Source organism: Balaenoptera acutorostrata, chromosome 6 (genome assembly GCF_949987535.1).
Source record: "Balaenoptera acutorostrata chromosome 6, mBalAcu1.1, whole genome shotgun sequence".
Lineage (NCBI taxonomy): Eukaryota > Metazoa > Chordata > Mammalia > Artiodactyla > Balaenopteridae > Balaenoptera > Balaenoptera acutorostrata.
This window is the reverse complement of record NC_080069.1, coordinates 16,578,192-16,601,829: the sequence shown is the minus strand read 5'-3', so window position 1 is coordinate 16,601,829 and position 23,638 is coordinate 16,578,192. Positions and strand designations below refer to the sequence as shown.

Below are 23,638 nucleotides of genomic sequence, written 5' to 3'. Positions count from 1 at the left end.
CCCCCCCCCCCCCCCCCCCGCAGCCCGGCCAAGCCGGGTGGGATGGACGTGGGTGACCGTGGAACGCGTCGCCCTCACACCCTCCCCCTGCAAACTCGAGCCGGACGCGCTCGCAAAACGGAAGCGCCCGGCGAGCCCTGGACGCTGATAGGCTGCGCGTCACCGCGGCCGGCCCAGATTGGCTGGCTCGCGTCTGGCACGGTGGGGCGGGGCCAGTCCGTAAGGGGCGGGGCCAGTCCGTAAAGGGGCTGGGCACCCCGCCCTGGCAGTGCGGACCCCGCCCCGCTTCTGCCTTTCTACCGGTTTCTCCTCTCTCTTTCCCGGCGCCGCCAACCGCCAGCCAAGCTAATTCCTCCCGCGCGCACTTGTCTGCACCGGTTCCGACGATGACGTCATCCTGCCCGCAGGCTGCGGAGCGCCGCAGCGGCCAGCGACGGTGACGTTACAAGCCCGATGACGTCCCCGGGCCCGAGGCTCGGACCCACTGTCCAGCCTTTGTCGTAAATAAACCATGGCCTTGCCCGAAATGACACTTCCCAGATAACCTTCTTTCTTCACTAAAAATGGACTTGGCTGTCACGTGTCAGGAAGGACACGAGCTCCTGCCTTGGAGGAGATTTTGATCTAGTTGGAGACGTGGACATAGACATATAATGGAAAGTCAACTGATTTATAAGCCAAGGACTAAAATATTGGTTTGGGCAGGAGATGCCACAGGCGCTCAGAGGAGTGAGGGAGCAGAGCTGGGATGCTCAAGGGGTGCCTGGCGATGGAAGGCAGGATTTGGGGCAGAGATCAGCCTGCCCCGCCCTCAGTATTCTCCCGGCCCCCTCCCTGCCTGCCGCATTTCCCTCGCAGGGTCAGGGCCCTCTCCGCTGCAGGGGCCGGGTCCTGCTTTGTTGTACGCCGCCCCCCCCCCCCCGCCCCCGCAGTTAGCGGAGCCCTGGAATATTGAGAGATGGTGTGTGGGTTGATTTGGGGAGCTCCTGCTTCCCCCGCAGCCTGATCTTTCCTCCTCAGGGCTTCCTTTAACCTCCTCTCAGGACAGGAAGGCAGGGCCAGCTGGAATGAAGCTGAAATCAGCCAAGTCTGAGCTCTTCAGCCCCAGTGAGGGCTCCTCTTTCCCTCCTGCTGGCTTTGGGCATGTCCCTTTTGGGGGGAACAGTAGCTTGGTGGAGCAGACAAAGCGCTGGACTTGGAGCTGGATGCCCAGCCACTGCTCCCTGGCTGGCTCTGTACCCTGAATAAGTTGTGAGCCTGTTTGCTCATCCTGTATGCTCCTAACAGCTCTTCCTTCCCAGGGCTGTCGGGAAGGTGAGACATCATGAGAGGAGTTCTATGGGCTGTCTGGCGAGGATCACCACCACCAGGCAGCCCACCAACCCTCCAGGCTGGGCCCTCCTGGCCACGGCACTTGTTGCTACCACACAAAGGCTCATTTTCATGAAATGTGCCTACAGGGCCACCATGAACTAGACCTTACTCTCGGGAATTCCAGCCACACCAGATCAGCCTCCTTAGGCCCTTCTCACATACTGAACTGACTGCAAGGTCCCTGGAGGGCAGGGTGCTGGATTAGGCTGTGGAGTATCCCCGGGGGACCCGCAATCTTTTGAGGCACTTGGTGAACGCTGCTGCCCCTACCCCTATCCAAGACCTGTCACGTCCCAAACAACTGAACTCACAGGGCTGAAGTCAGGCCCCCAGGACTGCAGAGCAACTTGTCAATGTATTTGCCGCACATACGTGCGTGCGTGCGTGCGTGCGTGTGCGTGTTTAGACCTTGATTTTCCCATCTGTGAAGTGGGGGCAGTGTTAGTCCCAGACTCCTTTCTGCCTCCCAGGAATGATTTGAGAGAGAGTGAGGTCATGTCTGGGCAGGGCTCTGAGAGTCTCAGAGGCAGCCTAAGATAAATACCAGATGGCCTAACTGCCCAGAAGAGCATAGGCTGCAGCAGACCGTGACTCCACTCCCCCCATTATCACTGAGAAAAGCGCTCCTCTCCTGTTAAGTGGACCTAATCACCCCTGTGATGAAGAGCACATGAGAAACTTGAAAACCAGTTGTAAACTGTGAAGGGCCCCACGGGCAGAGGGCCCTTGAGGGGGTGTACCCAGGCCTTGGCAGATGCTGAGGGGGACAACAGAAAGTAGACTTTCTCAAGGTGTTGGGAGACAGAGCACACACCAGACTGAGTCAGGAGAGACCCCAAGACAGAACTGGAAAAGCCAAGGGAGGGAGGGGGGCTGAGATAGAAACTTCCAGAACCTGAAACAAAGGTAGGTCTCCGTCAGGTTTGCTCTGCATCCCCACAGAGGGCAGAGCACTGGCGGGTGTGGGTGGCTGAGCAGCACAGTGGCCAGAAGTGGCTGGACTGGTCGGCCCTGTGGTGCAGTGCTCCCAGCACCCACGGGAGCCAGGCCTGAGCCAGCCGTTTTGGGGCCTGTGGACACACGTGCATGTGAACAGGAAGGCAGTATAGGCAACCTCGGAAACAGGCCGGGCAGGCAGGGTGGGGCAAGGGTGTCTGTGAGGCTAAAGTCATTTAGGGAGCGGCAGCCCTGGCCCTGGACAAAGCAGGAAGGGTGAGAGGACAGTAGCCCAGAGTACCGGGAGGAGGAGGTCTGGCTTCAGCCTGTGCCCTGCCACTAGCTTGCTGGGTGACCTTGCAGGAGGCACATCTACCCACTAGGCCATCTGTAAGGTGGATGGGTGGATCCTGAAACAGAAAACTGGTGAAATCCCAATAAAATCTGTTGTTTAGTTAATGGTAGTGTTAATATCAATTTCTTACCTTTTGATCACTGTGCCACAGTTCTATAAGATGTTACGGATGAAGGGTAACTGGGAACTCTCTGTAGTATCTTTGTGACTCAACTGGAAACCTCAAATCATTTCCAAATTAAAAGTCTAAACAAAAAAAAACAATAGGACTTCCCTAGCAATCCAGTGATTAAGACTCAGCGCTCTCACTGCCTAGGGCCCGGATTCAATCCCTGGTCGGGGAACTAAGATCCTGCAAGCCGTGTGGCACGGCCAAAAAACAAAAAGTCTAAAAACTGTACTTGATAAGACAAAAAAAAAGGCAGTGTTGGATATACACACTCTGAGGTCACTTCCAGCTCTGAGGTTGTGCCTCTGTGATATCTGGGCCGGTGAGGAGGGCTGGAGCAAGTGGACAGTGGGATACAGGGAGAAGCAGAGGCCCAAAGTGCAGGGCTGGACTGAGGGGTGGCCTGCTGAACCTCCTTGAGGAAGAGGGCCACCAAGTGCCCCAAGCTGTCTCAGGGTCAGTCCCCACCTGGACTGGTTTCATTCCCAGGTCGAGTTCTGAAACATTTGGTCCACCTGCTGTTCGCTAGGAGCCAGACCCAATACGCCCTCAAGGGTGCTGTGACCTGCCATGAAAGGGGAGGCCTCAAAGAGGTCTGGAGGGGAGAGAGGGCCTGTCCCGGGGCCATCCCCATCTTCCCACAGGAAGGACCCCGTGTTTGGGGTTCTGAGGTGACATCAGGACACGGCTATACAAGGTGAAGTGTAGGTAAGGATGGGTCGCTCCGTGCCACTTGGAACGTGATCAGCTCTGAAGTGCGTCTACCGGAAGGAGGCGGACAGACGGGACAGCAAGCCCATCTGCAAAATCCATTAAACACGAAGACTGTAATGTAAATGAGGCGGCTTAAGTCAGGAAACTTGGTTCAAGTCCCAATTCTGCCACTAAAATTGCTGTGTGACCTTGGGTGACACACTTAACCCCAGCCTGCCTCTTTCCTCTTCTGTAAAATGGAAATAAGTAATATCGACCCCAAAGTTGTGATAAGGGATTCAATGAGATCCCTGGCACATAAAGTGCAGTAGTTCCTTAATTTTTTCTTTTTGCTTTTTTTCCTATCCCGTGGAAAAAATGAAAATAACCTAGCTTTGCAAACAATGAAGAAACCTAACTTTTTTAAAAATGAGAGATGATTATGGAAATCACTGCCAAGCCACTTAAGGGAATATACGAAGCCATTTAAAATAAAGGTTAGGGGCTTCCCTGGTGGCGCAGTGGTTGAGAATCCGCCTGCCAATGCAGGGGACACAGGTTCGAGCCCTGGTCCGGGAAGATCCCACATGCCGCGGAGCAACTAAGCCCGTGCGCCACGACTACTGAGCCTGCGCTCTAGAGCCCGCGAGCCACAACGACTGAATCCCACGTACCCTAGAGCCCGTGCTCTGCAACAAGAGAAGCCACAGCAATGAGAAGCCCGTGCACCGCAACAGAGTAAGCCCCGCTTGCCACAACTAGAGAAAGTTCGCGCACAGCAACGAAGACCAACACAGCCAAAAATAAATAAATAAATTTAAAAAAATAATAATAAAATAAAATAAAATAAGGGTTAGATAGCAACCCAGGAAATGATCACAATACATTTTCCCAGAAGGAAACCCAGCATGGCTTCCCTGGTGGCGCAGTGGTTAAGAATCCCCCTGCCAGTGCAGGAGACATGGGTTCGAGCCCTGGTCTGGGAAGATCCCCCATGCCGCGGAGCAACTAAGCCCGTGCTCCACAGCTACTGAGCCTGCGCTCTAGAGCCTGTGAGCCACAACTACTGAGCCCGCGTGCCACAACTACTGAAGCCTGCGCTCTAGAGCCTGTGCTCCGCAACAAGAGAAGTCACTGCGATGAGAAGCCCACACACCGCAATGAAGAGTAGCCCCCACTCTCTGCAACTAGAGAAAGCCTGCATGCAGTAACCAAGACCCAACACAACCAAAAATAAATAAAATAATAAATAAATTTTTTTAAAAAAGGAAACCCAGCACAAAGCACCCCAATTCAACCATGTGTAAAACAGATCCCTGGAGAAAAGACTAAAGGAAATACACCAAAAGACTAATAGTGGTTGGATTGGAGGTGAGTGGAGGTGGGTCTACAGGTTTCTTTTTCTTATTTTCTAAATGTTCTGAAAGTATATTAAATTTATAATAAAAAATTTTACTTCATAAAAAAACATTCCCTGAACCACTGCAGGAACAACTGTAACACGAGTCAGAGGATGTGGTGAGATGTACAAGGGCAGGGGGGTGGGTGGAGCCACCCCAGAGGGTGGGGGAGGGGGAGGGAGGGGCCGTCAGCTGTCTCAGGCGACCAGCAGTGGGCATGGGGCTGGCCATGGGCACCGAGGGCAGAAGGCTGGGCAGGGGCTCTCCCGGGCCAGACTCCCGGAGCTCCAGGTCAGGTCAGACAGGAGAGATGGGGTAGCCTGGAGTTCGTAGGGAGAGTGAGGGTTCCAGAAGCTCTGGTGCCACACAGGGAGATGGCCTTGCTGCTGTGGCCCGGACCTCTGCCTTGCCCGCTGTCGCTGTCAGGAGTATCCTCAAGGGCAGCCCCCTTGGAAGGCTCCACCTGCTCCTCTGTGGGAGGGGGGGACCCTGCCCCCCACCCTAAGAAGAACAGGCAGGGGTGTTTGAGGTCCCCGTCACCACAGCCTCGGCCCCCTCCCACCCTGCTCCATTTCCATGTGTCCCCTCCCTCCCCAGTCCATGTGGCCTGCAGGAGCAGGGCCAACCACACTGCAGCATTCACAAAACAACAGCCTTTAATGGAAATCAAGAAGGAAGGAGGCGAGAGGAGGGTGCAGGGATGGGGCCTCGCCCATATCAACCCCTCCAGCCAAGCCTGGGTAGTGGCCAGATGCTGCCCCCTCCCCACACTTCACAGCTCTCTGGCAAGAGGGCAGGATGTCGGTGGCCCTTGTCCAGCACACCTGCAGTGCAAAGGGCCGCCCGGGAGCCCAGGAGGATGTGGGTGGTATAAGCAGAGCTCGGGCACAGGTGAGACAGCAGGAGATGAAGCAGCAGCAGCAGGTGTTGCTTAAGCCAGAATGATTTCCGAGGTCCCCCAAGGAAGGGCTCTTCGTCTCCTGGGTTGGCGGGCAGGGGTTGGAGGGAGACGGTCACCCCCAGTGTGAGTCTGGTACCATGGAGAGGAGCTCGGGGCGGAGCAAGTGCCAGCCTGCAAAGGGCAGGTGCGAGCTTCAGTGGCACTGTGGTTGTCGGCCTTAGGGCCCAGGTCAGGGGCAGGGAACGGGGTGCCCTGCTTGTGCCCAGAGTGGTGCTTGCGGGATCGAGCAGAAGTCCCCAAGTTCCCCAGTGCCATTCTCTGCTGAAGCTGTGCCTGGGCTGAGCACTGGTCTGCCTGCTCCCAACGCCTACCCCAGACACCTGGGATCCCCCTATTTAGCCTCTTGCAATGTCCCCACAGCCAACTTCACTGCTTGGAACACAGCCCAGTCCATCTAGGAGAAAAGGAGACGACAAGGAGTTTACAGTTGCGCCCCGGGCTCTCCCTGCCGCGAACACCCTCCCTGGGCGCAGCTGTGCTGTGGGGGGAATTGGGCAGCACACCCAGGCTCCCGGCCAGTGTCACACTTACCTGGGCATAAAGCAGGCGGCAGTCAGGAGGCAGGCTGGGCCCCTGGTGGCAGAGCTGAGCAGAGAGGGCAGCGGTCTCGGGGGACAGGAAGTGCTGAGTGACACTCACTGTGCTGACCAGCCCCTGCACCTGTGCCAGGGACGGGGCGGGCAGGAGGGTCAGTGGGGACTCAGGATGACGCACCCTGCCCCACTGGTTCCTGAGGTCTGCTTCCCCAAATGACCCCCACCCAGCTCTCAGAGAGCAGAGGCCCTGGGTCCAGCACCAGCCACCCCCAAAGGGCGCGGCCAAAACCAGGCCAAGGGGATGCCAGAGACGGCACAAGCAGAGCGGGCACCCAAGGACACAAAGCCCAGTTGGCTTGATGACTTCAAGACCACTAGGCTTCTCCTCTTCCCTGCAGTGGAGGCGTGACTTCCTGCTCTGCCTAGCTCCAGAGGGGAACTGAGAGGGACGAGGGTAGACCAGGCTGGGGAATGCTTCCAATATTCTGAGCTCTCTGCAGAGCCCCCGCCTGCACGCGCCGGGGAAGCACCTGGTGGGGAGCCCCCGCGGGCACCAGCACGGCCTCTCCGGGGGCCTGCAGCAGAGTCCAGCAGCTCACACCCCACTCCTCCCGCAGGCGCCGCCGCAGCCCTGCGTCCAGGTAGCAGCTGCCCGGGGTGCCAGGCTCCAAGTTTCCCGCCCCGGCCGGGCACACCTCAAAGAAAAGGAGGAATGAGCAAGGCGGGAGGCTAGGGCGGGGCTGCAGGAAGATGGGGCATGGGCTGCCCAAAGGCCAGAGGCACAGGAAAGAGCTGCAGGGGTCAAGTCTTGAAGGGCAGGGGGAGGACATAAGGGTGGGAGAGAAAGGAGCAGGATGGTGAAGGGCTGGGGTCGCTCACGTTGGCAGAATAGAGATTTGGCTGGAAGGAGCTGAGAGGAAAGGATTAAGGGCTCTGAGGCTGGGGGTCTAAATCCTCGCTTTTCCTGGGGCTAGATGCCTTGAATAGCCTCTGTGGCCCTGGCCCTGGGCCCTCTGCTCCCTCCTTCAAAGGTACCCCTTTCGCCAAAACCCAGGAAGATGTCCTGCATAACCTCAACTTGTAAACTGTCTACACCAGGAGCTCTTAATTGTGGAGTCCTGTGAAGATCCTGAACTGTGTGCTAAGCTGTAGGTGAGCAGATAGCTGTACATCCCTGGGGAGACAATCCAAAGCATGCGTCAGATTCTTCTAAGATCCCAGATCCTGAAAAGGCACAGCCACACGGAAGTTCTGACTCCCCAGTGGATGGACCGACGGGCTTGCCTGTCCAGGCTGAGGCCGCTGAAGCAGGCACAGCTTTGGGGGGCCTTCACCAGCCCAACCAGAGCGGGGAGCTCCTTGGGTAGATGGGAACTCGTGGAGGCCAGGGCCCAAGGAACACCTGCAGAGGTGAACCCAGCATCATGCTTCAGCTGCCCACCAGCTCCATCCAGCCCTTCAGCTAGAACTTTAGCAATTACTCCTGGGCTTAGGGCTCAGGCCTCCAAGACCAGGCCATGGGAAGAGGGGAGGCTGGTGAGTCAGGTTGGACCCTAGGGTAACCCCAGGCAGGTGCCAAGGAAGTCCAACCTGGAACTAGAGCAGTGTTTCCCAGGCCACCCAGTGAGAATATGCCCCTCAGACCTTCCCGGTGAATTATCGGGTTTGGCTATGCGGGACTGCCCACAGCCAGCCACACCCAGATCAGACAAGGCCATCTATGCATGAAGGCGCGCTGCTGTCTGCTCCCCTCTGCGTGTTCCAGCACCTGCGTGAGTCCATCCGTGTGTGCATCTCCTGTGGGCAGGAGGGTGGCAGCGGACAGCCACGTTGACACCTGCACGTCCGTGTGTGTGCATGTGCCTGAGCAGGGGTGACACTTGGTGGGCGTCCTTTCCCCAGGACAGTCAGGGCTCAGCGGGACTTTGGAACCACCTGGCCTCCGCCACCTCCTGCTCACCCCCTCCTCTTCTCCTTCCCTGCCCCCTCCCCTGGCCCCGTGTCTCTCTCCACCTACCACGCTGCCCCCCCTTAGCCCTTCCTTGCTAGCACCTCAAAGGGCACCTCCTCATAAGGTGCAGATTTCCGAGAGGGGAGCAGTGGGACGGATTCTCAGGTGAGCTTCCTGTTGCCCTTCGGCCAGCCCCCACCTGGAGCCTGCAGCAGGGAGGCTGCCTGTCCCCAGGGGGAGCACAGTGTAGCGACCCGGGCTGGGAACAGCCACAAGCTCGGGTCCCAGCTTTACCACTCAGCCTCAGTGTTCTCACCTGCCAAATGGGAAAGCAGCAGTACCTACCGCACGGGGTGGTCGTGACAATTAACAGAGAGAATGTACCCAAGGCCCTGAGCACAGTGCCCAGCCTGTGGCAGCTCTTGCTTCATTTCATCACTAGGTCCCCCACTTTCTGTGCACCCCACTGCACACCTCTCAGGAGGGCCCAGTCTGCCTTCTCTGCACCAGTGGAGTCCAGCTCACCTGAGGCAAGGGAGCGAGCACACGGGGCACACACACAGAGGGAGAGCTTCTGGGGCTGGAAGGGGAAGGGGAGAGCTCCCGGCTCCCTCACCATCTGGAGAAAGCGGCGGATGCGCTGGGCGTCCTGTGCCCGGAACACGTGCCACACGGTGCTGACCTGGCTGCCCGGAGACCAGAGCCCCTCCCCGTCCAGGGCTGAGAGGAAATCTGGGGGAGAAAGACGGCTCAGGAGGGCCCAGGGCCAGCAGAGACAGCACCTCGCATCTGCAGCTTGCGCCAACCCTTGCTTCCGGCCAAGGACGCACCTTTCTGTGTCCAGTGCCAGGCAGGCAGTGGGGCTTCAGCGCGTACCAGGACACTGACCAGGTCGGTCACCTCCACACAGAGGTTCTTGGTCCCCAGGTGCCCACACTGTGGGCTCACACCTGTATGGAGGTAGAGAAAAGACACTTGGGAATGGGCCCCAGGACCTCGGCACTGACGCATGTGTTCTTGGAGATGACAGGAAGGGGGTAGGGACTGGGCAGGAATGGAGTGGACACTCACCATAGGCCGCCCACAGCTGGGGCTCCAGTGGACGCAGGACAGAGCCCCAAGGGAGGTAGGAGGCCAGGTTGAGCTTCCCATGGCGGGCACAGTACTCTGGGAGTGGCAGGCTGGCAGCCAGGCTCTCCACCCTGTGTGTGTGTGGGGGGGTGTCACGCCCAGCAGGCTCAATCCAGGCACCAGAGACCCCGTCCAAGCCCGCGAAGCTAGAGTAACTTCCCGAGGCAAGCACAGAGCACTGAGCGTCCCGGGGCCAAGGAGGAGCGGCAGGGAGGCCCGGCCAGACAGCCCTACGCCACCACGCACCTGCTGGCGTCCTCGTCCCCCAGAGCTCTGTGCAGCAGGAAGACCGAGCCCTCATCTGACTTTGGGCGAACTAGGGGAAGAGACAGAAAGGCCATTGGCCCAGGGAGGAACCTCCTTGGCCCAGAGGCCCTGCTCCCGTGGCAGCAACAGAGTCCAGTTTCTGCGCTGGGCTCTGCTTCCAGCTGCCCCCCGGGTCACTCTGGGACTTCGATGCCCTCCCAGCATCATAGGGGCTCCCAGCTCCTCTACCCCACATCAGGGATACTCACTCTCAGGCCGGGAGAATCCCTCCCAGAACGTTGTGCTGCCCAGGCTTGCGGGCTGGGGAGGTCTGAGGGGGGTCAGTGCCTGCACCTGGCCTCCAAGCGCCCCTAGAGCTTCTGTCCCCCACAGGTGGCCTTGCAATGTCCCCTGAATCCCTGACACCAACACGGGCTGTAGTGGGGAAAGAAAGGGGGACACGGGGAGAATGGATGGGGTACCCAACATGGCCAGGCCGGGGCATGTTGTAGGGGCACCAGAACGGCGTGGGGACAGGCCCTGTTGTTCCCTCTGAGTGACGGACCAGGTCTGCCTGGGCCTCGGGATCAAGGGCCTGAGGGTAGGCGAGGCTGTGAGAGCTGGGAGCCTCACCTGGCCCTGCCGCCAGTGCTCCTGGAAGAGGTGGAAGCCTCGCCGAGGCCTGGGCTCTTGCAGCCACAGCAAAGCCCCGGGCGGAGGCAGCCGGGGCCGCACCGGTGAGAGGGGCAGGCCCAGGCCTTTGCGCAGGCCCGGCCCGGCCCGCAGCCCCGGCCCCAGGGCTCTCTCCTGAATCTTCCGTTCCACTACCTGCGCGATGATGCTGTCCAGGATGTTAGTGATGCGGTCGTCCTGCGGGGAGGGAGGGGCGGAGAGGCAGGCGTGCTCAGGACCCGCCTGACCCTGCAGGGAAGGCCAGCCCAGTACCCGCCTGACCCTGCAGGGAAGGCCAGCCCAGTACCCGCCTGACCCTGCAGGGAAGGCCAGCCCAGTTTCGGCCCCAGGCCCCCAGCCCTCCCTTCGTGCCCTCGCTCACACTGGGCAGGGCCGGAGTGACAGGGGCGAAGGCCATGTGTATCCGTTCGTGCCCCAAGCAGAGCTTGACAGCAGTGGAGGCCAGCAGTTCACAGAGAGAAGGACAAGGCAGGGGCCCTTGGCCAGCACGGTCCTCTGCCGGGGTCTCTCTGGAGTCTGGGGTCTCTGTTAGGAAGGAGGGCGGTGAGGGGCTTCACCTTTCTCTAGAGGCTCCATTGCCCATGTGCCCTTCCCTCCTCTCCCGGCGGAATCTGCTCTGTCCTCACTGGCACTGCCCATCTCAACTCTGGTCTGGATGCACTTGCCTCCCACCAGCTTTCCTGCCAGCGTGTCTAGGACCTCTCCAAAGGAGGGGCTCAGAACAGGGGTCTGGCTGGAGAGGGGTTAGGAGGCTTGTCCTAGATTTTATTTAGATTTATTTTCTTTGGAATGACTTGAGAAGAGAGATGGTGACGGGGGGCTGGGGGGATGGCTAAAGCCATTCCAATCTCTCCTGGGGATTCCAGCCTGGCCCAGCCTCCCCCGCACAGTCTGAGCAAGGCGCAGGGGGCCGCTCACCCTCCTTAGTGTCCTTGGTCCTGTTGGTATCCCTGTTGCAGGAAGGTTGTGGAGTTGGGGGAGTTTTCTCCGTCGGCTCCTTCTGTTAAACCCAGCCGCCACCCCCCCCATCCAACCAGAGATTTAAAAATGGCAAATGCATCTCAATCCAATTCAACCCACAAGTATTAACAGTGGACTCTTGTTAAGTCCTAAAATCGTGTTCACAAGGAGCGAAATGTCATACGATACAACGTTAGGTGGAAAAAAGTTGCCCATGGACTTATGCATACAGCACGATCTAAAGTATACTCAAAAGAGGCTGGAATAAATAGATAGGCAAATGACTGGAAAGAAATATGTCAAAATGGTAACGGTGGTATTGTAAGCCACTACTGTTTTCTTCCTTATTCTTGTCTGTATTTTCCAAATTTTCCACAGTGGGAATGTGTACGGTGTCTGGCACACAAAAGGCATTTGATAAACCCTTTCTTGAATAAATGACTTTTATAATAAAAACATGAACTTCATAAAAACTTTGTGAAACGCACACTGAGCACCTGCTCTGTGTCAGGTGCGGGGAATACTGAGAAGGTGGGCCGACACTCCACCTGTAGGAGCCTGCGCCTGGGGAGCGGAAAGACGGGACTCCAGCAGCTCTAGCAAGATGCTGGAACGAGCACAAAGAGGGTGGGACTTCCAGGCAGACAGAGAGCGAGGACTTCTGCTGGGCGGGGTGGGGGGAGGTGGGGCAGAGGCTAGAGCTCACTCCATGGATCCTCATCCCCAGGAGAAGAGAAGAAGCCTGATTTCACCAGCTTCCATGTCCCTCTTCATTCCCCTCAAAAGAAAAGGACCAAACCCTGCCAAAGTCAGGAATTTGCAGACACACCGCCTAATCCTGGGGCGCACCAGCCAGTGCCCTGTCCCGTGCCCTGCTTCTTACCTGCTGGCCCCCATCCCCAGGGGTCCACACCCGGGCATCAGCTTGGCAGGGGCAGTGCCCCCGGATGTCAAACTTGACCCAGACCTGGTGCATTGCAGTGCTCAATTCTGCCAAAGCTGTGAGAGAGAGAAGGGAGATGGAATTTGCCAGTGACTGCAGACAGGGGGCCACTTCCATGCTGCTTGGCCTCACCAACCAGGAGAGCATGGGATCGGACTGAGGGACATCCAAACAGGAAGCTGGTCTCCCCCAGGACCTGCCCTCTGTACACCCCACCCCTCCAAGAGGGCTCACCCTGGCTGGAGACAAACTGGGTGAGCATCAGGGAACAGGCACTGTGCCCAGCCTCCTGGGGACACTTCTCCATGGACTGTTCCTGAGAGCCTGTTGCGGGTAGGAAAGGAGGAGCTGCAGGTCAGGAAATCAAGATAAACCCAGGTTAAAGTCAGGGAAGAAGAGCAAGGGCATGATATCTAAATCGGGGACCTTGAGAATCTACAAAACATGGGCTTTCTGGGAAACCTGAGTTCCCTAGTGACATAGGATCCTTTGCTTGCAGAACGCAGAGCCGTTAATATGCTGAGTGCGTTGCAAGATGCAAGACAATCATGTAGAATATGGTGTTCCAAAAGGTTTCTGACCCTGGAACTCTTTTTGGCCATGTCTATTGGAACACTGGGAAATTTCAAGTGTTGAGGTGGCGGAATTGAGCCAAGGGAGAGAAAGCTGAGAACCATGAAGAGAGCAGGACTTGGAATCAGAAGGCCTGCCTTTAAATCCTGGGCCCAACACTTACGAGCTGTGTGACCTTGCACAAGTCACTTAACCTCTCTGAGTTTTTCTCATCTGGAAAACGGAGGCAATAATACCTACTTCACAGTGTTGTAAGGTTTAAAAAGGTGCAAGCTGAGCCAAGTGAGAGATAGAGAGTAGGCACTCGACTTCTTTTAAGGATATGGGCATGGCCCTCTGATCTGGGGAGAGGAAAAGGTCTGCTCTAAAGGGCATTGAGCAGTGGTAGCTGAGGCTGCAGACGGAGACTTTCTCAGGGAGCCACAGCCAAGAAATGACCGTGAACTTTTTTTTTTTTTTTTTTTGCCATGCCACGTGGCATGCCGGATCTTAGTTCCCCAACCAGGTATCGAACCCGTGCCCCATGCAGTGGAAGTGCAGTCTTAACCACTGGACTGCCAGGGAAGTCCCTGGCCATGAACTCTAGAGCATCCCTTCCGAAGCCCCCAGCTCCTTTCCTACCTTCTTTCTCCCTGGTCCTCCAAGCTCCCGCCATGCGACCACAGGCCACACACAGCCGGTGGCTGCAGCAGGGGCATCGCCAGTGGGTGTTGAAGAGTCCATGGTGGCAGCGGCTACAGCAACGTGGAATGCCTGGGTTGTCCTCTGTCCCGGCTGGCCCCTGGCCTGCTGACCACAGGAGAGAACGGGGTCAGAGGGGCCTCAAGTCAGTGGCCCCTTTGAGGACCTCATGTGGGAGGCCTCCAGGAAGGGATGGACACACAGGAGCAGTTTCCACTGAGGGGCTGCCCCAGAAGGGAGACAGGCCCCCTTACAGTCACCCTTGATTACTCGACAGCCCCTGTAAAGAACCTACTTGCCGCACCGTCCGTCTGCAGCCAACCCTCCCAGGCCAGTGCAGGCTGCGCCTCCCCGGCGCCTGCCCCAGGGCCCCCTGAGCCACAGGACTCCCAAAACAGTCCTTCATCCCCCCAGCCCACAACACAGTGGTGTTTCCTCAGGGGATTCCTCTGTATCTCAGAAGAGGAAACCTTGGGAGGCGGCTCCTTCCCTCACCCAGAGTTTCAGACCAAGCCCTTGTTGGTAGGTGGGAGGTTGCCAGTGAGCACACGTTCATATACTCATCGACACACACTCGTCCCATCCAGGGCTGGGTGCTGGGGATTCAGAGCTGGTCAGGACCTGGCACTTGCACTCCCAGCACTCACATCACAAGGGGGGAGATGGGCCCATAAACATGGTGATGCTCGTGGCATCATGGGGTGGGTGCTAGAGTATGAGTGGGATGGAAGGAGGAGGGTGGGGACAGCTGCACAAACGGCCCTGAGCAATGAGTAACTTTTCATTCACCAGGTAGGAATGGAAGGGAAGCGCGTTCCAGGCAGAGGGAACAAAGGGTGCCGAGGCCTGAGGGGGCGGACAAGCTCCTGTGAGCCAAGAGGGCCGGGCGTGTGCCAGGAATTGGGGGCGGAGGGAGTGGCACGGTGGACAGGGGTTGGCTGTGAAAGGGGAAGGGGCTGGACTCTCTGGGACAAGAGAGAGCCACCAGGGGGTTCCATCCAGGGAGTGACAAGACAGCAGGAGTGTCTTTTCATTCCCCGTGGAAGGGATGCAGGAGGGAGAGCCTGGAGCCAGAGGGATTAGCTGATTGCCTCGAGCTCCTCCCATCTCTAACCTCGGCCCCAATCCTACCAGCTTCCCAGGGCCCAACAGCCCGCCATCCCCGGAAGCCTTCCTTCCCTTGCAAAGCTGCAGGGAGCTCCCCCCCCCCAACCCCTGCCTCCCTCCCGGTGCTCTTGCAGACACTTGGCATTCAGTCTCATTTCCCCAAAGCTCTTAGAGGGTTGGGCCAGATCAGGTTTTACACCTTCCCAACATCTCCCGTCCAGGCCAGAAACTGGAATACAAGTTGACAGAGCCTGAGCTGGGAATAAGGGCACAGTGCGGCAGGAGCTCTCCCGCGCTGGCAGCTGGTTGGTAGGCAGTGCTGGGGGAGGGAGGTCCCATGCTCCTTGTGAAAGCACTGACCGCAGGACCGGGCCGTCCCGGGGTCCTGAATGCCTGGTGGGGGCCTGCTCACCTTCCCGCTGGGCCCAGGCCAAGACCTCCCGCTCCCTCCGCAGCACGTGGCACAGGCGGTCTCCCAGAGCACTTAGCAGGTGCTTGGCGAGGCCCATGCTGAGCCCGGCCTCCTCCGGGCCAGACCCTCCTCCCTCGGAGCTGGCTGCCGAGTCTTCCTCCTGCTGCTGCAATCTGGAGGTAGGGCAGAGGAAGGTGAGCAGGGAGCCCCACTGGGAGGATGCTGGGGGCAGCCGGGGGCAACAGGCTCACCTGGGCACTGGCTGGGAGTGGCAGGCCGGCCCTCCCGCCGCACCAGCTGCCTGGGCACAGCTTTGGCACTGAGTCATGCCTGCCGGGGGAGCTGCGCAAGGTGTATCCTGAAGCCCCGGGTCCTGGAGTCTGGCCCTGATGTCTCGGGGTCCTGAGGGGACAATGCTGCTGGTCAGGAGGCCGGGCTTCCTGGGCTTCTGTGAACCCCAGGCCCTGCCTTAGCACCCAGACCGTCCCCACACAGAGCCAGCGCTGCCCCTGGGCCCGGGCCTACGAGGCCTGATTCGGAACGAGGGAACCAGGCAGCCAGAAACTTCAAAAAGGCTGAGCCCTAACATGGACTGACGGGCCACGTTTGGGGCAGCTGGGGCGCAGAATCCAGTCGGTGTAGACTTGGGTTAGCTCTGCCTCAGCCTCAGTGATACCGTTGGCTGCGTGACAGTGTGAAGAGACAATCCCGACGTGGACGGAGGACGATGGAAGGTGAGAAGGCCGGAGAGTTTCAACACAGGCCACAGGTGCAGTAACCCTAGAAGTCGGAGGGGCCTACAGCTTCCCAGCCCAGGCAGAGGCCTGGAAGAGCACAGACAGACCCATGCCAGGTGCAGGGGTGCAAGACCAGAGAAAGAGTCCTGATCCAGGCCCAGCAGTCTGGGAGGCCAAGAAACCGAGGTGATCCCGAAGAACTGAGGCTGGGGCCGGCAGTGCCAGAACCCTCCGTGAAGAGCAGAGCTTGACAGAGGGGTCCAAGATGTGCCCAAGTCCTAACACTGGCAGAGTCCAAACTGAGTTTCTATGATCCAGCTGGCCCAGAGAGTAGTTGTTTGTTCCTGAGGCAGGACAAGGGGTCCTTCAGGAGATGTAATCCCCCCGATGGGAGATTTGTGGCACAAGTAATCACAAAAGTGACTGTTCATTGAGTGCTTGCTAAGTGCCGTTTACGTGAATGATATGGTTTAATCTTTGCAGCACTCTTTACAGGGTAGGTGCTGTCTTTATCCCCATTTTATAGATGGAGAAACTGATGCCCAGAGAGGTGAAGTAACCAGCCCAAGGTCACATAGCACCAATCAGCAAAGCCAGGAGCCAGGTATTCTGACTCCGGAGTCCACACTCTGAATCCTGTCATTATACTGTCACCAAAACGCCATGGCTCGGGAGTAGGCACACGAAAATAGGAGCCACATGCTGGACTGCTCTGGCCTGTACATGCTAAGGATTCCCAGAGAGCTATCCCATCCAGGTGGGCAATTGGACAGCTGGGTGTGATCCACTCATAAAGGACTTCTGATCCCACCTCCCTGCAAAGCCCCAGTCCCAGCTGCACCCTCCCAAGTAGGGCCCCCTGCAGGCCCTCCCCTGTCCCCTTACCTCTGTGGTCATCACGCTGTTTTGCCTCTGCCTTGTTCCCAAATGATGAGTCCAGCAGCTCCTGCCAACCTCTGGCCCCCTGCCCCACACTGCCCGGGAAAGGGCCGGACGGGCGCTTGGCGGCTGGGCTGCCCACTGCTCCCTGGACCTCGGGGCTGCTTGCCCTCTTGAGGGCCCGCAGCTGGGACGCTGGGCTTTCCTCCTCCCCAGAGCAGTTGTCTGGGCACCCAAACTGCTCAGAGTGTCGTGTGAGCCATGTCTTCTTCAGCTTGGTGTGATGGCTGGGCGGGCAGGCCCTGGGACCAGGGGCCTTGTTTGCTTCCTCGCTGGATTCACTCGGCCCACTGGTGCCCCCCTCCAGGTCCTCCTGGCACTTCCCACAAGGGCCAAGACCTCCATCTCTAGCTGGTGGGTGAGATGAGCAACGGTCCACCTGGGTGGTAGGAGGCCCAGGAGAGGGGCACCTTGATGTGGCTGACGGCCCCAGCTGGTACCCAAGGCTCCCGCCTCCCGGTACAGCCCAGACATTGCCAAGAGTATGAACCAGGCCTGGGGAACAAGTGGGCCACAGGGTCCGGGGAACAGTATCTGGATGCCCCAGGACAAGGGGGCAAAGATTCTGATGCCTGCCGACTCCTGTCTCTCCACCTCTCTGGTGGAGTGAAGGGCGTTCCACCTCCCCAGTTCTCTGGAGATGCCCACCAGGCACTAAGCCCAACCACCCACGTTCCACAGTTGCCAGTGGCTCCTTTGCCAGCCTGAGAATGCTTGGATCCTTGCAGTAAAAACCCTAAAGAGAGGAGAAGGGATTAAGCTCATGCTGACTTTGCTTCCCACTGCTTAAAAGGATGGGCAGAACTGACAACCATCAGGTGTGAGCCTGTGAGGCTTTAAGGGTTGTGAAAATACTGAAGAACATACTGATTAATAGGCACTGGTCCCCTAACTGCCTCCGCCACAGTCCTGGCTACCCCAGATCCTTCCCCAGGATTTCTCAGGCCTCCCCATAACCCAGCAACTAAAGGCTTAATGCCTGGCACAGTCAAAGGGCCTCCAGGATCTATTCAGATTGTGTGATGCCCTGTACCACACTGGATTTAAAATATTTTACATCTCATCCCTGAGGTGACCCTGGGGGGGGGGTCACTTGTGGGGGAGGTGCCAGAGGTACAGGCCATGGGCCACCTGCCCATCCCACTCCCAGATACAGGGCCTTGTCTACCCCTCCCCCCAGGACAAGACCACACATTCTGAGGCCCCAGTTCCCAGGGCCTTGTTCTGGGTGGACAATGCGTGAGTCAATTCCTGAAATGGCCCAAAGGCAGGTGAGGCCTAATGAAATGGGTTTGCTCAGAAGAGGAATTGCTTGGGGTCGACTATGCCTGAGCTGACAGGCTCCTCCTCTGCCTGGGTACCACCTTATCTTTTCATCAAAATGGAAGGGCAGGGCTTCCCTGGTGGCGCAGTGGTTGGGAGTCTGCCTGCCGGTGCAGGGGACATGGGTTCGGGCCCTGGTCTGGGAGGATCCCGCATGCCGCGGAGCGGCTGGGCCCGTGGGCCACAATTGCTGAGCCTGCGCGTCTGGAGCCTGTGCTCCGCAGCGGGAGGGGCCGCGATGGTGAGAGGCCCGCGCACCGCGATGAGGAGTGGCCCCCCGCTTGCCGCAGCTGGGGAAGGCCCTCGCACGGAAACGGAGACCCAACACAGCCATAAATAAATAAATTAATTAATTAATTAAAAAAAAAAAAAAAAAAAAATGGAAGGGCAGAGCGGTTTGGCCCCGGCAGCGTTGCTCAGGGGCCACTGAGCCCCGCTGCATGAGCCCCAGGTACCCTCTCTGCTCCAACACTCACCTTGCTGCCTAAGCTGAAGGCAGAGGGCACTTTGGGCTGGACTCCGGCGTACCCCCAGGGGTGTGGGGTCAGGGGCCAGTCACATGGACGCTCTGGGGGCAGGCTGGACACTAGGTAGGGTGGCAGGTAGCTGGGCACCCAGAAGGGAGCTTGCTCAAGGATCTTGGTCTCCAGAAGAAAGGGGCAGTGCAAGGGTCGGAAGGCCACAGGGTCACTCTTGGGAGGGCCACCGTTATGCTCAGGAATCAGTGGGCCATAGCAAGGCGGGCACGCTGACCCACAGAATGCCAGCGGATGGCTAAGCATCGCCTCCTTCCAGCGCAGGCCCTCCTTGCTGCCCGACCAGCTAGCCTTCCTCTCCCCATTCCGGGGACCTTTGCCCTCTACCAATGGGAGCGTGTCCTTGGGGCTCTGGGGGAAGCCAGGGGGGAGCCAGGAGCCTGGGGTGCTCAGGACACCCCTCCAGAAAGGAACAGGCTCTCCCAGGCACAGTGCTGCAGGGCTCAGGCCGTCTTGTGGTGGGGTATCCAGCTCTGGTCCCACGAGGCCATTCTCAGGGGCTGTCTTCTCCCAGGCTGGGCTGTCCTTCAGGAAGCTGGGCGTACTCTCCATCGCTCTCCTGCCCTCATGGGGCTCTCCCAGAGGGGGTCCCTGGAGCATAACCACCAAGGCATGAGCTGCTTAGGCACCTGCCTCAAGCACCCTACCGCCTGGTACAGAGTGGGCACCGCCCTGGCAGCACCAAGGCACCCCAAACCAGTAAGACAAGTGCCAACCTACAGCTGGGCTCCACGTTGCCTGCCACATGAGACTCGAAGGACCCGCCTGAGTGGGATGTTCCAGTGTGGGACGTCATCCCTTCCCCTGAATGCCTGGAACTTGACAGCCCACCTGGGCCAGGGCCCCTTAGCAGAGACTGCCGATTCTAGGATGACATGTCCCGGCCTCGTCGAGCCTGGAACTGGTCATGAGCCATGGGGAAGGACAGAGGGCAAGAACCCAAAAGATGAGCTCCATGGAAGGCACTGCACTGGGAGACAGGAAAGTTGGATCCTGGCCCTGATCCAGTCACCTGCTGTGTGACCTTGGGCAAGTCACGTCACTCCTCTGGTGCCCTTGTGTAAAATAGGGCTGGGAAATGGGCAGGCTCAGAAGCCTCTTCCCTGCGCTGCAGTCTCTGGTTCTGGGGGTGCTGCTTCCCCACCCCCAGCCCTCAGCCCCACCTAGGCTTGTTTGGGTGGGAAGTGCAGACAGGGCAGGCTGGAGTCACGGGGGAGAGCAGGGCTGCTGGCTGGAATCTCTCCCTACACCTGGGCAGCCCCGAGTCTGCCTCTTCCAGGTGCTGTGCAGTTTCTTGGCTCCTGAGGCAGAGCCCAGGACAACTGCTGGGGGCTGGGATCTCCACCGCTGCCCCCAAGGGAAGGAGTGAGCCGGCACAGGGGAGGGGAGTTAGAGGCCTCAGCCGGGATGGGTCAAGATGCCCCAGTCCAGCCGGCAGTGCTAGGGCGGCCGGTGGACGCTGGTAACTGCAGCCTGGCCGAGGGGAGGGAAGGAGGCGGGGAAAGCGGGCTGGGGCCCACAGAGAGGCAAAGGAGGGAAAATTGAACGTGCGTGCAAAGGACCAGGATGACAGGTGGCACCAGAGCCGCAGCGCTCTCCCAGCACGGCCACGTCGGCCCACTGGGGGAAGCCCCAGGAAGGAGGGGAGGGAGCCCAGGGAGCCGTGACACAGGGCGCTTGGGTTTTCTGGGGCCACCGCTCCGACGCGATCCAGCCCCGTCGGACATCCTAACTTTCAGAGGTGTGGCCAAGCCCAGAGGAGCAAGGGGAGCTCATTCCCTGCGTGCGGCGCGGGCTCGGCTTAGAAATATCCTCCTATGGGCGTCCCCAGAAGGCGCGCGCCCGGCGCCCCTCTCGGCCCTTACCTGGGCTTCACGCGCCGGGCGCGGCGTGGGCGGCGGCGGTCTTTGTGGCCGACGCCGGGCGCCCTCTCCCCATGGGCTGGCTCCGGGGCCTCCCGGCCGGCGGGCGAGGACTCGTTCGTTCTCCCGCTCTCTGCTCAGCGCGCTGGCGCTCTCTTTCCCCCGGGGCAGCGGGGGCGCTCTAGGGCCGCAGGTTGGAGGGGTCGGGCTCTGGGATCTGCAGGATGCGGCACACGGCGCGGATCGGCCGCACCAGCTTCTGGGCCGAGGCCGTGGGTTGCGCCATGGGACGCCGAGACTCCGTGCTGCGCTGCGGGGAGGGCCGGGCCGGGGCTAGGGAGCGGGTGCCCCCGGAGGGAGAGAGGGAGCCGGGCCGGGGGGAACGCGCGCCCCGGGTCGGAGATGGCGGAGTAGGGGGAAAGGCCGAGGGGCCAGGGGAGGGGGTCGTGCCTGGAAGGGGGGCCGATCCCGTGACCCGGGAGAGAGGCACCAGCTACGGCGCAGCACGGCGCGGCGCGGCTAATGGAGGGAGTGCCCAGCGGAGAGCGCAGCAGGACCTCTGATCGCCATCGCCAGACGCGCAACTGAGAGTGGGGAAGCTGCTCCGCCGGTTTCCTCCTCCAGCACCCTGAGGGGAAACAGGAGCCCGAGATTCGGCGGCCCCGCCTGGGCCTGCCCCCTCCCGGGCCCCGGGGGCTTCCGCCAACGCCCCGGCGATGCCACCGGCTGCGCACGGGGAGAATGAGCCCTTTGTTCCCCCCTCCCCCCCGCAGCACCCGGGCGCCTGCCGAGAGAGGCTCCCCCGGGGCAGCGTGCCAGCTTCCCAGCCGCCCCACCCTCCCGTGGGCCCGGCCCCGGAGCCTGGCAGGCGGGCAGCACCCCCACTATAGGTGGCAAGCCCGGGAACTGGAGCAAAGGGCGGGAGGGGCCGGACCAGGCCACGATGGGGTGGGGTGCCCCCAGGGGTGCCAGGGCAGGGCTGCTGGGAGGGGTCAGTGCCAGAGCTGGCAGGGGCAGTCGAGTTCTCACGGGTCAGTGATGGGCGCTCTGACCCACGCCAGCCTCCCCGTGCTTGCTGGACCACTGGCTCCTGATCCTCTCCAGCTCTGGCACGTGGGCACACACGCTGGCCCAGGTCTGCCCTGCCCGGTCCTCATCTGGCCAAGCAGCTCTTCACCGTTCCAGACACAAGCCCCCTCCCAGGGCACAGTGTCCTGCCTTAGCAGTTCTAGAAGGGTCTAGGCTCTAGTCTGTTCCTGGTCTAAGGGCCCCAGTTTCACCAATTGTCCAGAGAGGAAGTGGGACCAGATGCGCTCCACCACCTGCTCTAGCCCCGTGTTCTGGGGGTCTGCCCCATCCTGTGCTCCTAGTGTTTCCAGGCCCAGCCCTGGAGAGGAGCCCATGGGAGTGGCTCCTGGGAGGGAGCAGAGAGGAGGAGAGGAAATGGGAAAGCAGGGCACCCTCCACCCGAGGAAGCATCCTGGCCCTTCTGCGAGGGTGGTTCCAGAGCACAGACACAAACAGATTCAAACACACACAGACAGATTCAGACACACACAGAAACCCACACGCCCAACGGGCGCTTCCCTTCCCCTCAGGCACCCACGTCCCACCCCGCGACTCCCCTGTGGAAGCCATCCTTGGCCTGGCCTGGGACAGAGAGAGCACCACCCCACCCGCCCCCATTCCATCGAAGCGATGAGTTCTTGGATGCCTCTAGCCTTGTCCCAGGTCACACTACCATCCCTGGAGCAGGAAGCCACGAGGGCCTGGAGGGAGCCTTCCTCCCAGGAGACTGGAGGGGAGGCCGGGATCCTTTCACCAGTTGAGGAGAAGAGGAGGGGTCCTGAGGAGAGGAGGCCTGAAGGGGTCGGCACCAGGCAAGACTTAGGTCATGTTGGCATAGATTCTCCTGGCCCCTTCGCCTTCCCCCAGAGGCCGGTTCTGTGGCAGGGCAGGCTGGTAGGGGTTGTTTACATGACTGAGTTATTAACACCCCCTTCCTCCCATAGCTCCCCTGAGGGGTGGCCTGGACCTGAGTGTGCCAGGGGAAGTGATCCTGGAGGATCTAACCCAGACTGCAGTCCCCAAGCCCCAGGCCCCAAGCCCCAGCCTCCGGCTCCCAGGCTGGCTCCAGGATGTGGATGGAGGGCTGGGGTGTGCCTGTAGTCCCCCATCTGTGTCCTCTGGCAGCCAAAACTTGTGGGAGATTCCTGCGGCTTGAGGCCTAGAAGAGGCTGGGCAGGGCAGGGTGGGAGCCTGGGCTGTCCAGGCCCCGAGGGGATGGGGACTGCCCCAGGGGAGTGGGACAGACACCTCCCCCCACCCCCTTTGCCAAGTCTGCTTTGTCAGATCACTGCCTCTGGACTAGACCAGGACTCTCAGGACAGGCTCCTAAAATGCCCAGGGGGTGGTGGGGGGGATTGGGGTGGCGGGGGAAGGAACCCCTTTCCACCCTCGCCCAGCTCCCCATCCTGCTCCACAGCCCATGCCACAGGCCCACAGAGCCCTTGTAGCTGGCTGTTCCGTGCCTGAGGACAGAGCAGATCTGAGGAGCCACACAAAGACACAAACAGAAGGAAAGCCACGCAACGTGTGGACACAATGCCGGATCCGTGGACAGAGGCGAGCTGACCAGCACCCCCAGACACGCGTGGGTCCGCTCTGGCCCCGCAACGACCCCTCAAGAGCACTGACACACACACACTGATACACACGTTCCCACTGACACGCGCAGCAGCACTCATGAGCCAGCTGCCCTCACGCTGTCCCCAGAGCCCCTTACCTGGGCAAGCACAAGTGCCCTTCGGGCGGAGCAGCCCCCTGCCCAGGGGAAGGCAGCAGGCGGGGGCGGGGAAAGGAGCCCCGGAGAGTCAGGCCAAGCTGCCACTAATCCGGGCAGGGAGAGGGGGGGCACCCACACGTCAGAGCGGGGACTGCCGGGTGGAGGGCATCTGAGGACATCCCCTCCCACACACGCGGCCGTCTGGGCACCTAGCCCTACTTCCCCAGCCCCTCCATCCTTCAGACAGCTGAGGCTGGCCTCCCCCCACCCCACCCCCACCCTTGTGGCAACGCCTGGGGCGGGGGCATGGGGGAGGGGGGAATACCGGGGAGAAT

General features: G+C 59.9%; 2 protein-coding genes across 5 annotated transcripts; both read right to left on the bottom strand.

Moving 5' to 3' along the window:
- Nucleotides 1–5,583: 5,583 nt before the first annotated feature.
- HR (HR lysine demethylase and nuclear receptor corepressor) lies at nt 5,584–20,673 on the bottom strand. 4 transcript variants are annotated; one of them, XM_057548571.1, is made up of 19 exons: nt 20,522–20,673; nt 18,597–19,247; nt 16,744–17,533; nt 15,373–15,523; nt 15,122–15,294; nt 13,543–13,710; nt 12,583–12,696; nt 12,289–12,404; nt 11,364–11,445; nt 10,807–10,970; nt 10,386–10,622; nt 10,022–10,187; nt 9,753–9,822; nt 9,447–9,577; nt 9,206–9,325; nt 8,992–9,107; nt 6,955–7,119; nt 6,420–6,548; nt 5,584–5,999 (listed from the first exon to the last, which is right to left on the bottom strand). In XM_057548571.1, exons 2-19 carry the CDS (start codon nt 19,206–19,208, stop codon nt 5,859–5,861), a joined length of 3,645 nt encoding a protein of 1,214 aa, XP_057404554.1. In that variant the 5' UTR covers nt 19,209–19,247; nt 20,522–20,673; the 3' UTR covers nt 5,584–5,858. The 4 variants fall into 4 exon arrangements, with proteins under 4 accessions (XP_057404554.1, XP_057404555.1, XP_057404556.1 ...); XM_057548572.1 differs by having other exon boundaries at nt 13,543–13,707; XM_057548573.1 differs by having other exon boundaries at nt 12,583–12,672; nt 13,543–13,707.
- A 6-nt stretch (nt 20,674–20,679) lies between these two features.
- Nucleotides 20,680–23,429, bottom strand: HRURF (HR upstream open reading frame). The gene is made up of 2 exons (XM_057548578.1): nt 23,304–23,429; nt 20,680–21,146 (listed from the first exon to the last, which is right to left on the bottom strand). Exon 2 carries the CDS (start codon nt 20,802–20,804, stop codon nt 20,700–20,702), a length of 105 nt encoding a protein of 34 aa, XP_057404561.1. The 5' UTR covers nt 20,805–21,146; nt 23,304–23,429; the 3' UTR covers nt 20,680–20,699.
- Nucleotides 23,430–23,638: the final 209 nt, after the last annotated feature.